This window comes from Stomoxys calcitrans, chromosome 5, assembly GCF_963082655.1.
Source record: "Stomoxys calcitrans chromosome 5, idStoCalc2.1, whole genome shotgun sequence".
Classification (NCBI taxonomy): Eukaryota; Metazoa; Arthropoda; class Insecta; order Diptera; family Muscidae; genus Stomoxys; species Stomoxys calcitrans.
The window spans coordinates 147,664,868-147,680,023 of record NC_081556.1 but is presented as its reverse complement, the minus strand read 5'-3'; the positions used below and the strand labels follow the sequence as shown (position 1 = coordinate 147,680,023).

At 34.4% G+C, this 15,156-nt stretch overlaps 1 protein-coding gene across 5 annotated transcripts in view; it reads right to left on the bottom strand.

The window, feature by feature from the left end:
- Positions 1–5,160: 5,160 nt before the first annotated feature.
- The window catches only part of LOC106085188 (glutaminase kidney isoform, mitochondrial), a 49,202-nt gene continuing 39,206 nt past the window's right edge, over positions 5,161–15,156 (bottom strand). For all 5 annotated transcript variants that reach the window (XM_013249290.2, XM_013249291.2, XM_013249292.2 and 2 more), the window contains 6 exons: positions 10,232–10,471; positions 9,877–10,134; positions 9,245–9,360; positions 7,363–7,643; positions 6,541–7,287; positions 5,161–5,692 (listed from right to left, as the gene is read on the bottom strand). In XM_013249290.2, the coding sequence (XP_013104744.2) occupies positions 5,576–5,692; positions 6,541–7,287; positions 7,363–7,643; positions 9,245–9,360; positions 9,877–10,134; positions 10,232–10,471 (1,759 nt within the window). In that variant the 3' untranslated portion in view covers positions 5,161–5,575. The remainder of the gene's footprint in view (positions 5,693–6,540; positions 7,288–7,362; positions 7,644–9,244; positions 9,361–9,876; positions 10,135–10,231; positions 10,472–15,156) is intronic.

Here is a 15,156-nt window from a genome sequence, read left to right as displayed (position 1 = left end):
CCCTCCACCATAGGATGGGGGTATACTTATTTCGTCACTCTGTTTGTAACACCTCGAAATATGCATCTAAGACCCCATAGAGTATATATATTCTTGATAGTCATGTCATTTTAAGTCGATCTAGCCATGTCCGTCCGTCCATCCGTCTGTCTGTCGAAAGCACGCAAACTTTTGAAGGGGTAAAACTAGGCGTTTGAAATTTTACATAAATACTCTTTATAAGTGTAGGTCGGTTGGGATTGTAAATGGGCCAAATCGGTCCATGTTTTGCCATAAAAACCGATCTTGGGTCTTGACTTCTTGAGCCGCTGGAGGGCGCAATGCTCATCCGATTTGGCTGAAACTTAGCATGAGGTGTTTTGTGCTAAGTATGGCGCAAATCGGTACATAACCTTCTAGAGGGTTCAATTTTATTTTTTTATTTTTTATTTCATTTTATTTTATTTTAATTTATTTTATTTTATTTCATTTCATTTCATTTTATTTTATTTTATTTTATTTTATTTTATTTTATTTTATTTTATTTTATTTTATTTTATTTTATTTTATTTTATTTTATTTTATTTTATTTTATTTTATTTTATTTTATTTTTTTTTGTTTTAATTTATTTTATTTTATTTTATTTTTTTTTATTTTTTTTATTTTATTTTATTTTATTTTATTTTATTTCATTTTATTTTATTTTGTTTTATTTTTTTATTTTATTTTATTTTATTTTATTTTATTTTATTTTATTTTATTTTATTTCATTTTATTTTATTTCATTTTATTTTATTTTGTTTTATTTTATTGCTTTTTCCAACTTCCATTTAATCTTGTAATTAGACAGCCAACATTCTACATTGGCATTGCAATGCAACAGAGAAGCAAGTAATGATTTATTACATAATTTATTTACATCTGCCAGAATAACAGAAGTGTTGTCAACATAAATGAAAAAAGAGAAGCTTTTATAACACAGTGACTGTAAACCTAACATCAATTGGGTAGCGGGGACTTAAACCTTATTTTCTTATATTACTTCACACTTTGTTCGTGAAATAAAAATTAACCCTTCGATACACAAACATTTCGAATGTCATATTTATACGATGAGGTCCCAAGGGACCGCAGTAGTTATAACGCCAAAACTTTTCATCTACTGATCTGAGCGGTATAAAATGTTGTCGACATTTGTAGAGGAGGACACAGCCTTTCCGTTAATATATGTAAGTGGCTCGCTTCACTAATACAGGATGCAACACAGGGTGCCATATTTGCCCACCTTTCAACTTTTCAACATTCTGAGGGCTAAAACTTTGAAAGTAATGAATCGATTTACGTGGTTTTCATGGAAAAAGTGAAGATCTAAAAAAATGTCCTTGCTTCAACCTCGCCATCGTGTAGCGTTTTCGAAATAAAACAAAAAACAAGTAAAAAGACGTAATGTTCGGCCGTGTCGAACTTTGGATACCCATGTAAACCACCTTTCGTCAAAATCTAGTGAAAAAATGCATACTTTATGCCCCATATCAGCTATATCGAAATAGGTTCCGATTTGGACCAAATACTAATAAGTACAAGTCATTGTTCAATTATGTATAACAAAATATTGGTCTTTTTTGTAGCTATATCTAAAAATTAACCGATCTGAACCATATACGACACGGATGTCGAAAAGCGAAATATAAGTCACTGAGTCAAATTTCAGTGAAATCGGATTATAAATGCGCCTTTTATGGGCCAAAACCTTAAATCGAGAGATCGGTCTATATGGCAGCTATATGCAAATCTTGATCGATCTTGACCAAATTGCAGAAATATGTCGAGGGGCTTAACTTAACTCACCCAAATTTCGGGCAAATCGGACAGTAAATACTCCTTTTATGGGCCCAAAACCTTAAATCGAGAGATCGGTCTATATGGCAGCTATATCCAAATCTGGACCGATCAGGGCCAAATTGAAAAACGATGGCGACTGGCCTACACAACTCACTGTCCGAAATGTCAGCAAAATCGGATGATAAATGTGGCTTTTATGGGTCTAAGACCCTAAATCGGGGAATCGGTCTATATGGGGGCTATATGAAGATGTAGTCCGATATAGCCCATCTTCGAACTTAACTTGCTTATGGATAAAAAAAATCTATTTTTAAAGACGATTTTAGATGGTCTTAGATTTTTACGGTGATAAAGAATATATATACATAGTTTATAGGATCGGAAATGGATATTTCGATGTATTGCAAACGAAATGACAAAATGAATATAGTCCCATCCTTCTATGGTGGGTATCAAAATTAAAAATCTTCAATTTGTGTTTGTTTGTTCCGTATAGACTCAAAAACGCCTGAACCGATTATCTTGAAATTTTCACAGATTGTGTTGCTTGTTCTGGAAGGTAACATAGGCTATATAATTTTTTGATATCGGAAGGGGGCGAACCCTCCCAAAAATACCACCCAAAATCAAAAGTGGACCGATACGGACAATATGGGTATCAAATGAAAAGTATGCGGGAATAGATTACGATTCTGGCATACAAATTCATGTCGAAGTATAGGGGGTCACCCAACCCCCAAAAAAACGCCCAAAATGGGCATATTAGCCAATCACGGATATATGGGACTCGGTTTGTGTGTTCCATATAGACTGAAAAACGACAGAACCGATTTTCTCGAAATTTTCGCATATTGTGTAGGTTGGTCTGGACGAAAACATAGGCTATATAATTTGTCGGCATCGGAAGGGGAACGGACCCTCCCCCTTAGCCAAAAAAAAAAAACCCAAAATCAAAAGTGGACCGATAGGGACAATGTAGGTATCAAATGAAAGGTATTGGAGAGTAGAATACGAATATGGTATTAAAATTTGAGTCTAAGTACCCATCGTACCGCCCCAACCCCAAACTCACCCATACAGACATATTGGAAGTTCATGTCAATATGGGGCTCAAATGAAAGGTATTCGGGAGTAGATTTCAAATCTGGCATACAAAATCAGATCGAAGTATAGGGAGTCACGCCACTTCTTAAAAACGCCACTAGAACCATTATGACAATATGATACTTGGCTGAACCGATTTTCTATAAATTTTCATAGATTGTGTACGTTTGTCTGTAAGGAAACAGAGGCTACATAATTTCCGATTCAAATTTAAACTCAATGATAAGGGATCTTTGTTTTTAGCCGAGTCCGAACGGCATGCCGTAGTGCGACACCTCTTTGGGGAAAATTTTTTAAATGATCATGTATGGCATTGTACCAACTGTCGCCAACATTAAGAGGGGATAAACACCGCTTTGTACGATGTTCTTACCAGGATTCGAACGCGTTAAGCGTTGTAGTCTACAATGACATGAATTCGAAATCCGGATTCAGGGCGAAGTGTCCCCAGCCTAAAAAGATATTAGAGAGTTAAAGTAGGCGCAGCGAAGCGGGCCTGGTTCGGCTTATGTTATAATTTTGACATTTTTTTATATAAACAATTTTTTTTTTGTATTTTAACCCTACAATAGCATGGGGGTATATAGCCATTCCATTTGTAAATTTTTAAAAATTTGATCTGCGACCCTATAAGGTAAATATATTTGGATCTTACCATGTCCGCGCGTCTTTCGAAATCACTAAAGTGGTCGTTGAAATTTTGTACAGATATTTCTTATTGATGGAGGTCGTTGGAGGTAGTAAATGGGCAATATCGGTTAGCTCCCACATAAAACTGACCTTCGATTTGACTGTTTCAGCCCCTAGAAAACAAAATTTGTAGGCGATTAGTTTTAAAGTGGCAGCTTTATTGTTCTTCCCACTCAATAAGGACACTTAAACAATTTCAGTTCAATCTGTGTATGAATGTTTCAAAGAGTTGTGAACATTTAATACCACATTTTTTTTACTTTATTTCCATTTAACACATGAATTTAACATGAATTCGTTATATGATATAATACATTCAAATGTATACCTACGTATATAGGAAGGTAGATAAATACAATATAATATACATACATATAGTGTATCTAAATATATATGTATGCATGTCGAAAGGTAAACTTGTATATGAAAAGTGACTATACACTAAAAGAAATAAAACACTTATTTGGTTAAAAACTATTACAGGTAAATACAAAAAACCCTCAAAATTTGAAATGATCTAAACAAACATACCTCCATACATACAATGCTCTGTATGTATTTTCAGGTGTATATTTAATGTACATATTAAGAAGAATGATGAAATTAATATGGGTTTTCAGTTTACTATAGCGATGGATGACTTCTAAATTTAAAGAAAGGAACCTTTAATGTCTAAACTAGATATAGAAACAACTAATGACATAAAAATAATGATAATAACCTCAAATACAATAAAAATAACCAATGAAATTTTATTTTTTTTTTTAGTTTTTGTTCAAAATAAAAAATTTCGAGTTAATCACAGGATATTTAGAAAAATAATTAAAAATAATTCGTAAATATTCAAATGGCTCCAAAAACATTGTAGGCTAAGGATGAAGAAGGATGGGGGAATTTTCTAAATCTTTAAAAATAAACTTCTAAAATTTTGGACTATTTTCGTGGAACTTCCGACTTGTGTATAGACTCACAAAATACAAATACTTATGAATAAAAACCATAAATCGTTATTGTTTAGTTACACATACATATTATTAAGTATTATTGTCATTGATAGTTTAGATTTCACTTTTTTTTTGGTTTTGCTTTTCGTTATGTAACATATTTGGTCAATATTGATTTTTAATTTCTATGGAATTGTAATAAAAATAAAAAATTTTGGTAAGCTCGGCAAGAGACGGATACAATTGCTGGGACTTGAAATGAAAATTTAATTTTTTTATATACAAAATAAAAAAACAATAAAATTCTTTTCAAACTACCATTTCTATAGAATTGGTAAAAGTATTTTTTTATAAAAATTTTGTAGAATTTTTTGAAAAATATTATTTCCATATCAAATTTATCAAAAATGTCATATGTATAGAATATTCTTTCTAAAATTTATTAATAACAAAACTTTTTTTTTTATAAAATTACATTACTATAAAAATTTGTGTGCAAATTCTAAAACTTTTTTTAATCTATATATAAAAAATATATAAAAATTTTATATTTCGAAAAATTTTTTCAACAATTTTTTTTTCCATAGAAAATGTTCAAATTTATTTCTATAGAAAAAGTCAAATTTTGGTGTTCATAGAAAATTGTGTCCAAATGTTATTTCCTCTCTCAAAAGTGTATCCGCCTTATTATTAAACTTTAGCTATTTATGGAAGTCTACTTTGTTTCTATGCCAAGGAAGTTCTTCGTTTGAAGTTCCTTCGTTCTATCGGGTGATGGCTCTCTTACAAACTAAAATGCCTCATTGAATTCGAGCTTAGAAACTAAATCTTTTTTGTTTTGCAAGCCTTTAGCAACTAATCAAATGGAATTAATAATAAAAAAATAATTATAATTTGTATGTATAAATCATTTTAAAATGATATATGAGAACTAACTGTAAAGGTAAGTAAGGTAAAAGAGATTCTATTGTACACACTACTTTGGGTTTCGTTTCTTATGTCCTACTGAGTTTGCTTAGAGGCCAGGGCGGCTGTGATCATCGGGTCCGCTGCTGGTGCTGGTATCCGAGGGCATGGGGCTGGCGGTAGCACTACGATCATAGCCAGTTTTAATGTCAGGTGTTATAAGTTCCTAAAAAGAAGAATAAAATTATAAGATTAATTTAAAAAATTTATGGATGTAATCACAAAACTTAATGCAAATCGTTTTTTGGATAGTTATCTGTAAGTTAAAAAAGTGCTTACTAAACACAGCTCAAGCTTGAAAAGGCTGTGTTTCATAGGCACTATTGTGAATGACTACTTAGAGATATCTTATGTTAACAGGATTGCCATTATGTGATTATTTTTCTTTTTTTTAACAAAAATAATATTGGGAAACAAAATAATTTAAAAATATTATAGGAAAATAAATAAATAAATTAAACGCAATAAAAAAATAAACTTTTAATAAATAAAAAAAATTAAAATAAACAGAATGAATAAAAACATTAAAAGTTCGGAAAAATAAAAAAAAAAACAAGTAAGAGCGTGCTAAGTTCGGCCGGACCAAACATTATATACCCTCCACCATGGACCGCATTTGACGAGTTCTTTACCCGGATCTGTTTATATGGGAGCTGTATCAGGCTATAGACCGATTCGAACCATATTTGAGACTTATGTTCAAGGTCATGGGAAAGCCGTTGTACAAAATTTCAGCCAAGAGGCTCAAATTTCTAGAGGCCCTCTAGAGGCTCAAGAAATCAAGACCCAAGATCGGTTTATATCACAGCTATATCACAACATGAACCGATTTGGTCCATTTACAATCCAAATGATCTACACTAATAAGTAGTATTTGTGCAAAATTTGATAGAATTCACAGTTTTTAGAAAAAATTATATACTTTTTAATAAATAGAAAAAAAAAACTTAAGAAATCTATAATCACAAATCTTAACTCCCAACCATTCAAACACATTTTCCCAATTTTCCTTACCTCATCGGCTTCGGTATTCTTAACCACAGCCTCTGTCTTAACATCCTCATTATTGTCTGACTTTTCAGCCCATTGCTTTAAAAATTCCACAATATTATGGTGACCGAAATTCTCTGCCTCATCGACGGGAAGATTACCCCAACGATCCTTGGGATTATGGGGCACATGACATTGTTCCAACAAAAAGCGCACACAATCCAAATGACCCTCGGAGGCAGCCAAATGCAAAGCCGTACGACCATCATAATCTGCCAACGTAATATCCATGCCCGATAGGCGATGTCTACGCAATGCGGTAACATCACCACTAGCTGCCGAAAATAGTAAATTCACAATAGACAATCCTTTGGTCTCATAACGATGTTTACGGGGATCCTTCTTATTGGTGGCATGTTTTAAATTATCATAACGATGGAAATTGAAAACATTCACCAGCTCTTCACAGAATTGTACACCACGCACAGTATTGCCCAAATGATCTAGGGGTGGAGACCAGGCAAAAATACCCATGACATTGGGTATGACCAACATCATGCCACCGCTCACACCTGACTTGGCGGGCAAACCGACTTTGAAGGCAAATTGCCCCGAATAGTCATAGGTGCCGCACGAATGCATAATTGACAAAACATCACGAACAACTTCGGGACGGAAGATTTTCTCTTCGGTGGTGGGGCAAATGCCACCATTAGCCAGGGTGGCTGCAATGACGCCCATTGCTTCGCAGGTGGTCTCCATGGAACAGCACTGAAAAAACAAAAACAAATGAAAGTTAGTTAAAGTCAATTTTTTTCTTTACTCTTTATTTTTGCACTAACTTACCTGGAAATAAAAGTCCATGACTTCTTTCAGATTTGTCCTCTTTGGATAGCATTTATTCTCACGCATATAGAAACCCAAAGCATAGTTACGATCAGCAGCCTCACGTTCCGACAGGAAAACGGCATTGTTAAAGCCTATATTTTCACCACCAGACAAACGTTTGAACCAAGTCATCACATAATCGAATTTCTCAGCTGCTGTCATTTCAGGCTTAATCAGGGCATGGATTATGGAACAGGTTAAAATGGCACCAGCATTTATCATGGGATTATGGGGTTTTTCTGACAACAAAACAGAAAATATTATAAATCAAAGTTATAAACTTAAAAGCGTTATACGAAATAAAACTGATTTTATAATCATTTATTCACGGAAGTTTTATGGGGAGTTTACACGGTACATCATGATGCGTATAATTCTAATTGTATTGGCGTGAATAAAGGCATATTTTTGTTTATTTGCGCTAATCGATTACCGTTTTAACAGAAATTTGTAATATTTAAAGATTAAAGACCCAATAAATAGCTTTTTTTAGGTATTAATAAATTTTCAGATTTTGTGGTAATTGAAATCATTTTGCAAACATATTTTGGTAGTTTCTATTCTTTGTATCTAAAAATTACTTTTTAATCTCATAACATCAGACTATAGTTCCATTTAGACACTATATAGACCGATCTCCAGACTTAAATTTCATCGATCTCCAGACTTAAATTTCATCGGATGAAAATTTCTCCTTTTATAGGCTCAATTTTCTGTACCGGGAGGTTGGTATATATGGCAGCAAAATCCAAATATGGTACCATCTGGACGATATTCAACAAAAAGGTGTAGAAAGGTACCAAAACTCATTATTTCAAATTGGTAAAAAGACGAAAAATATGACTTTTATGGGCTCAATACCCTATATCGGGAGATCGCTCAATATGACAGATATATCCAATTATAATCCAATCTGGACCACATTTAAGAAGAATGGGTAGATGATCTATGAAAACTCACTGTGCCAAATTTCATCGAAATCGGATGAAAAATGCTCCCCTTATGAGCTCAATACTCAAATCGGAAGACCGGTCTATATGACAGCTATATCAAAATCTGGGCCGATCTGGTCCAAGAAGGATGTCGAGTGGCCTAACGCAACTCTCTGTCCCAAATTTCAGCAAAATCGGATAACAAATTTGGCTTTTATGGGCCTAAGACCCTAAATCGGCAGATCGGTCTATAAGAGGGCTATATCAAGATATAGTCCGGTATAGCCCAACTTCGAACTTAACCTGCTTACGGACAAAAAAAGAATCTGTGCGAAGTTTCAGCTCAATATCTCTATTTTTAAAGACTGTAGCATGATTTCAGCAGACGGACGGACATGGCTAGATCGTCTTAGATTTTTAAGGACATAAAATTTAACTAGAAAACTTTCGAATTTTAAATGTTTTCCATAACAAATTCTTTAAAATTTCCTATAAGAAATTTTGCCTAAATTCAATTTGAATAAAAATATTTTAAAAATTTTTTTGCTAAGAAAATTTTTTGAAAATTTTTTTGCAAAGAAAATTTTTGGAATTTTTTTTGCAAAGAAAATTTTTTAAACTTTCGTTCCTATAGAAAATTTTATATCAATAAAAAATTTTTGAAAATTTTATTACTATAGAAAATTCATCAGAATTTTATTTCTTATGAAAAGCTTAAAAATTTAATTTCTATAGATTTTTCAATATTTTCAATACTTTTTTAAAATGTTTTTCTATACAGAATTTTTAGAAAATTTTTAAAAGTTTTGATTTTTACGAAAATTTAAATTTTAACCACAGAAAATGTTGTCAAAGTTATAGTTCGATGATTTTTGGTCAATGGTATAAAATATTGTAGTCACACTTACGGTTATGATCCAAAACCAATTCATTGAAGTTACGACCACTGGGTTCCTGACCCACATATGAATGCACCACATTAGCTCCCAATTTTTCCAACGCAATGGCATAGGTCAAAGGCTTGCTGTGAAAATTTACAAAACAAGAAAAAGACAAATTTTAGATGGTTTGTGCCACTAAAACAACTGAATAGAGAATGAAATGAGAGATTTTCCTTTACCATGAGAGTTAATATCTCTCAGTTGCAGTCATGACATAATCACCAGGTAGTGTACCGTAAACAGCTGAGTACTCTTTTTTTCTCGCGAAGTGCACTATCTGTCAACGAGTTTTGGTTGTGTGTGTGTATTATAGTTAAGAACCATAGTACACACAAACAACGAAAAATGGCGCGAACTAGTAACATACACAAAATCGGAGTTACACTAATAACTGATTCTGACAGATTGTGCACTCAATATTTTGTTGTTGGGCAACTGCCACTACCTGTAAATGAATATATCTTGGTTGCAGTACTAGATGAGCTTAAAAATGTGTGACAGATGACTTCTTCCTTTGCCATTTTTTTTGTTTCTCTATCTCTCTCTCTCTCGATTTCATTAAGATTTAATGTGGTTTTAATTCAATGGAATTTTCTTACCTGCAACTTTGCAAAGTGAAGGGCACATCCACATCGCCTATGGAATATCTTTGACCATCAATGGTGCAAATACTAACACCCCAAGATTCGGGACTATATCTGGCCAATTGTGGTATATAATCGGCCACCTTGCCATCGGTATTGCTTTTACACTTCCAATAGATCTCCTCTACGTCCTTGACGAAACCCACAAAATCGGGTATAACAAATTGTTGGCGGAATGCCTTGGCTATCAAAACAATGTTTTGAGCCACCACACTAAAAATAAATACAAAAAAGAAAAAAATTATAATATAAAAAATTAAGAAATAAAAACTGTTTTTAATATAGATTTTTAATGTTTTTATAAACTTACGCCTTAAATGTCTCACGATTGAGATTTTGAGTCTCAGCCGACGACCCTGTCTCATAGTTATTCAATTTGTGCACCTTCTTAAGGTTATCCATAAGCTCCTTGACACGAGGATCAGAGCGTCTTATGCCGGTCGTCTTGAGAGCGGCCAAGAATTTGCCCATCGATATAAGGCCCGTCTCCTCATTGTAGAACATGTCAAAGAGTACATCTTCGGCATTGCGTTGCTCTTGTTCACGATGGCTATATTGAAGGGGGAAAAGAGAGACCATTTTATTATAATTGTTTTTTTTTAGATCTTAAAAAAATGTATAAATAATAAAGGGAACAAAATCATGCTAAATTCTGTTTATTTTTTTATGTTAAAAAAAAAGAAAAAACTAGACAAGATCACAATGGGCTATGATATATTTTTAAGGATCTCTTGTAACACAGAAACAATGGTTAAATAACTAAGGAACAAACTAAGAAAAAAAAACTTGGTCTATGTAAAATAGCTTTAACAATATATACCAGCATAGGAGGACGCATAGGATTCATGTTCTATATGGTTTTGTAATTAGTTGAGCTGGTAAAATCAACGTTTGTCAAAATTGTATATATTAAGACAAATTTTTAAAAATTTTATTTTTTGTAGAAATAAATTTTTAAAAAAATTTTCTATAAATATTCGGACAAAATTGTTTATAATTTTTTTTAGGAACAAAATTTTGGCAAAATTTAAAAAAAAAAATTCTTTTGGGGGATAAATTTTTTACAAAAATAAGATTTTTACGGTTTTTCATAAAAAAATAAAAATATCAAATTTTCTATAGAAATATTATTTTCATGAAAAATTTCTACATTTCATGAAAATAATATTTCCATAGAAAATTTGTTTTTTTTTATTTTTTATGAAAAACCGTAAAATTCTTAATTTTGTCAAAAATTTAATCCCCAAAATTTTTTTTTTTAATTTTGCCAAAATTTTATTCTTTAAAAAAAATTATAAAAAATTTTGTCCGAATTTTTATTGAAAATTTGTTTAAAATTTTATTTCTACAGAGAATTCGAACATTTTATTTCTTCTTTTTATAGATAATCTTGTCATTTTGTTTTCTATAGAAATTTTTTATGCATATAAAATTTCTATAGAAATTTTCTTATTCTTATTTTTTTATATAAAATTGTCAAAATCTTATTTTTGTATCAAATAATTGTCAATATTTCACTTTAAAAAAAAATTATAAAAAAATTTTGTCAAAATTTTATTCTTTTTGAAAAAAAAGAAAAAAAATGTTGTAAAAATTTAGTTTAAAAAAAATCACAAAATTTTGTCAAAATATCATTTTTATCGAAATTTTTTTTCTATAGAGAATTTGTTAAAATTGTATTTCCATACAAAATTTTTTCAAAACTTTATTTCTTTAGAAAATTTTGTCAAAATTTTATTTTGTAAAGAATGTTGTCAACAACTTTTTCTCTAAGAAAATTTTCCAAAAATGTTTTTTCTATAGAAAATTTTGTCAAATTCGGTTTTGTATAGAAAATTGTCAAAATTTTATTTGTATAGAAAATTTTGCCAACATTTTATTCACACGTTTTGCGCTACATTTATTGGGTCTTGAAATAATTCATTCATACTTCTAACGGAACAGCAAGCCGCAAACAGTGTATGCTGCAATATGCTTGCATTGGAACCTAACTCTTATACTTACTCTTATATAATGGGGTTGATCGAGGGCTTATCATAACGGAATTTATGTTCAAGGAAGCCTTATAAAGTTTCAAACCATTTCCACCGGACCCAATGGAATATTTTCGGCGTTACTACAAAAGTAGGCCGACTATCTGGCGTCTCATCTGGCAACTATTTTCACAGCGTGCCTAGGACTTGCATATACTCAGAAAGCTTGGCAGGAGGCAAGGGGGTGTTTATACTCAAGCCCTGCAAGGTTAGTTAAGCGACACCAAAGGCCTACAGGCCTATAGGCTTTACTTCCTTACTGCATAAATCCATGAAACGCATTGTGGATACCATGATAAAGAGTAGGATATCCAGCGAACTGCTTAAATACACACAGCATGCCTATGTCAAGGGAAGATCGGTGGAGACTTCCCCGCACGAGTTTGTGCATAAAATAGAAGAATCCTTCGATGTCAAGACGTACACATTGGCGATTTGCATTGGCATTGAGGGGGCGTTTAATAATCCAAAACCAATCTCTAGACCAGTACCAGGTGGATCGGGTCCTTAGAGACTGGATAAACCATATGCTAAGGAACAGGTGGATAAATTGCGGGCCCATGACATATATATAAGGGAGAAAGTGGCACAGGGCATGCCACAGGGGGGCATTTTATCGCCACTCTTTTGGGTGACCACCATAAATAACCTATTACGGATGCTGACTGAGGAGGGATTTGATTTGCAGACGATGTTATAATACTTCTTAGGGTATGGATCCGAACCAGCTATGCAGAAGGACCGAAAGGGTTTGCATATGGCATATGGCTGGGGTAGACCCGGGGGTCTCAATGTTAACCCAGAAAGGATTGAAATATGCCTGTTCACGAAGAAGACGAAGGTGGGCCAATTTGAAGCACCACGTTTCATCAATAAAACGATTTCGATATCTCACAGGGATCTTTGATGGGAAACTTATTGTAATTGGAAATGTCACATTCAGGAGTGTACTGAGAAGGCTTACAGATGTTGGGCACTATGTAGATGGGCCGTTGGCTCGAAATGGGGCCTAAATCCGAGGATAGTCCACTGGCTCTATAGAAACGTGATTAGACCAAGCCGTAAGTAAGCCTCAGTAGTTTGGTGGACTGCTGTGGAGAAAAAGTGCAGCGCTAGGACCATAAAACAAGTTCAGAAAATACGCTGTCTTGGCATAGGTGGAGCGATGAGAACCAGGTCCACTAGGGCACTGGAGACTATTATAGATATCCGACCCATTGACATACAGATTAAGTGTGAAGCAGCCACAGCGGCTATGAAACTTAAGGCGATGGGAGAATGGACTGAGGATGGTAGCAGCTCATACCATAGCGGTATAATCGAGTCGACGATAGGAAACCTGAAAGGAAGAGAAGGGGTTTCCGATCGGATACCTGAGACGACACTTGAGGTCGAGTGCGAGGCACTGCTGCCAGCGGCACAGACGGAACCCTAGTATTGCCGTCTGGAAGATCATTTTACGCGGATGAATCAAAGCTAAAGGATAGAGTAGGCCTGGGGGTCTACATTGAGAACCCAGGTATTAAGTTCTGTTTTAGACTGCCTGACCATAATACGGTCCTGTAGACGGAGGTCAGGGCGATCACAGAATGCGTGAGGTGGTGTGGTGCTAACGCGTCGTTACGGAAAGTAAAATGGGCAAAATGGGCAATGGGTAAAAGGGCAATAAAAACCAGGACGATAAGGTCACGAAGAGTCCTCCTTACTCAGGGCCATAAGGGAGTAAGGGGAAATGAAATGGCAGACGATTTGGCAGTGAATGTCAGAGAATTGCCGTCCTGGGGGCCTGGGGGTCTAAATTGTGAACCCAGGGACTGAGTTCTATTTTAGACTGCCTGACCATAATACAGTTCTGTAGACGGAGGTCAGGGCGATCACAGAATGCGTGAGGTGGTGTAGTGCTAACGCGTCGTTACGGAAAGTAAAATGGCCATAAGGGCAATAAAAACCAGGATGATAAGGTCACGAACTGTCCCGGTTACTCAGGGCCATAACGGAGTAAGGGGAAATGAAATGGCAGACGATTTGGCAGTGAATGTCAGAGAACTGTCGTCGATAAACTTGGTTAACCCGAAGCCTTTAGGGTCGACTCAGTCCGATGTAAGGGGGTGGGCGACATGTAACACTGTGGAACAGCGAAACAGTCGGTAGAATGGCGAAAATCCTATGGGGTGATCCGGATCGTGAGAGGACGAGCCTATTACTGAAAGGAAGCAAGAAGGAGGTCAGTATAGCTTTTGGTGTTATAACAGGACTCATAGGGCTACGAGCTCTCACTTATGCGAAATCGGTGCGGCAAGTGATAGCATGTGTAGGGCATGCGAGGAAGATGATGAGACGTTGGAAAATTTCCTATGTCATTTCCCGGCTTTTTTTTCAAGGTTACTTTTTAGTTTTTAGAGCGCACAACAAGCCGATCACTGGCTTAGGTATATGTCCATAGTGGCATGGGGCGGATTAATATCTGCACCCTCTTAACAACCTAACATACTCTTATGGCAATCGATGATTGCTTAGAGTAGCACTCAAGTACTCAAGAAGTCAAATCGGGAGATCGGTTTATATGGGAGCTGTATTAGGTTATAGACCGATTTGGACTTTACTTTGAAGTTATTGGAAGTCATAACAGAACACTACCTGCAAAATTTCAGCCAAATTGGAAAAAATTACGGCTTGTAAGAGATCAAGACGTCAAATCGGGAGATCGGTTTATATGGGAGCTATATCAGGTTATAGACCGATTTGGAGCGTGCTTGGCACAGTTGTTGGAAGTCATAACAGAGCACTACATACAAATTCGGACGAAATTTGGGGCTTATAAGGGTTCTAGAAGTCAAATCGGGAGATCGGTTTATATGGATGCTATATCTAAATCTGAACCGATATGGCCCATTTGCAATTCCCAATGATCTACATCAATATTAAGTATCTGCGCAAAATTTCAAGATGCAAGCTTTACGAGTTCGACCGTTATCGTGATTTCGACAGACTGACGGACGAACGGATATAGCTAGAACGAATTAGAACGTGAATGACGGAATGACTAGATTAGTATAACCACATCCTATGGTGGTGGGTATCAAAAGCCTTCAGTTCACAAATTTTTTTTTCCTTAAGAGTCTACAAATGCACTTTGAAGTATGACATAAGCATTTCTTTAGATTATGGTTCAGTTTTTCAAATATTTCAAAAAAATAATTTT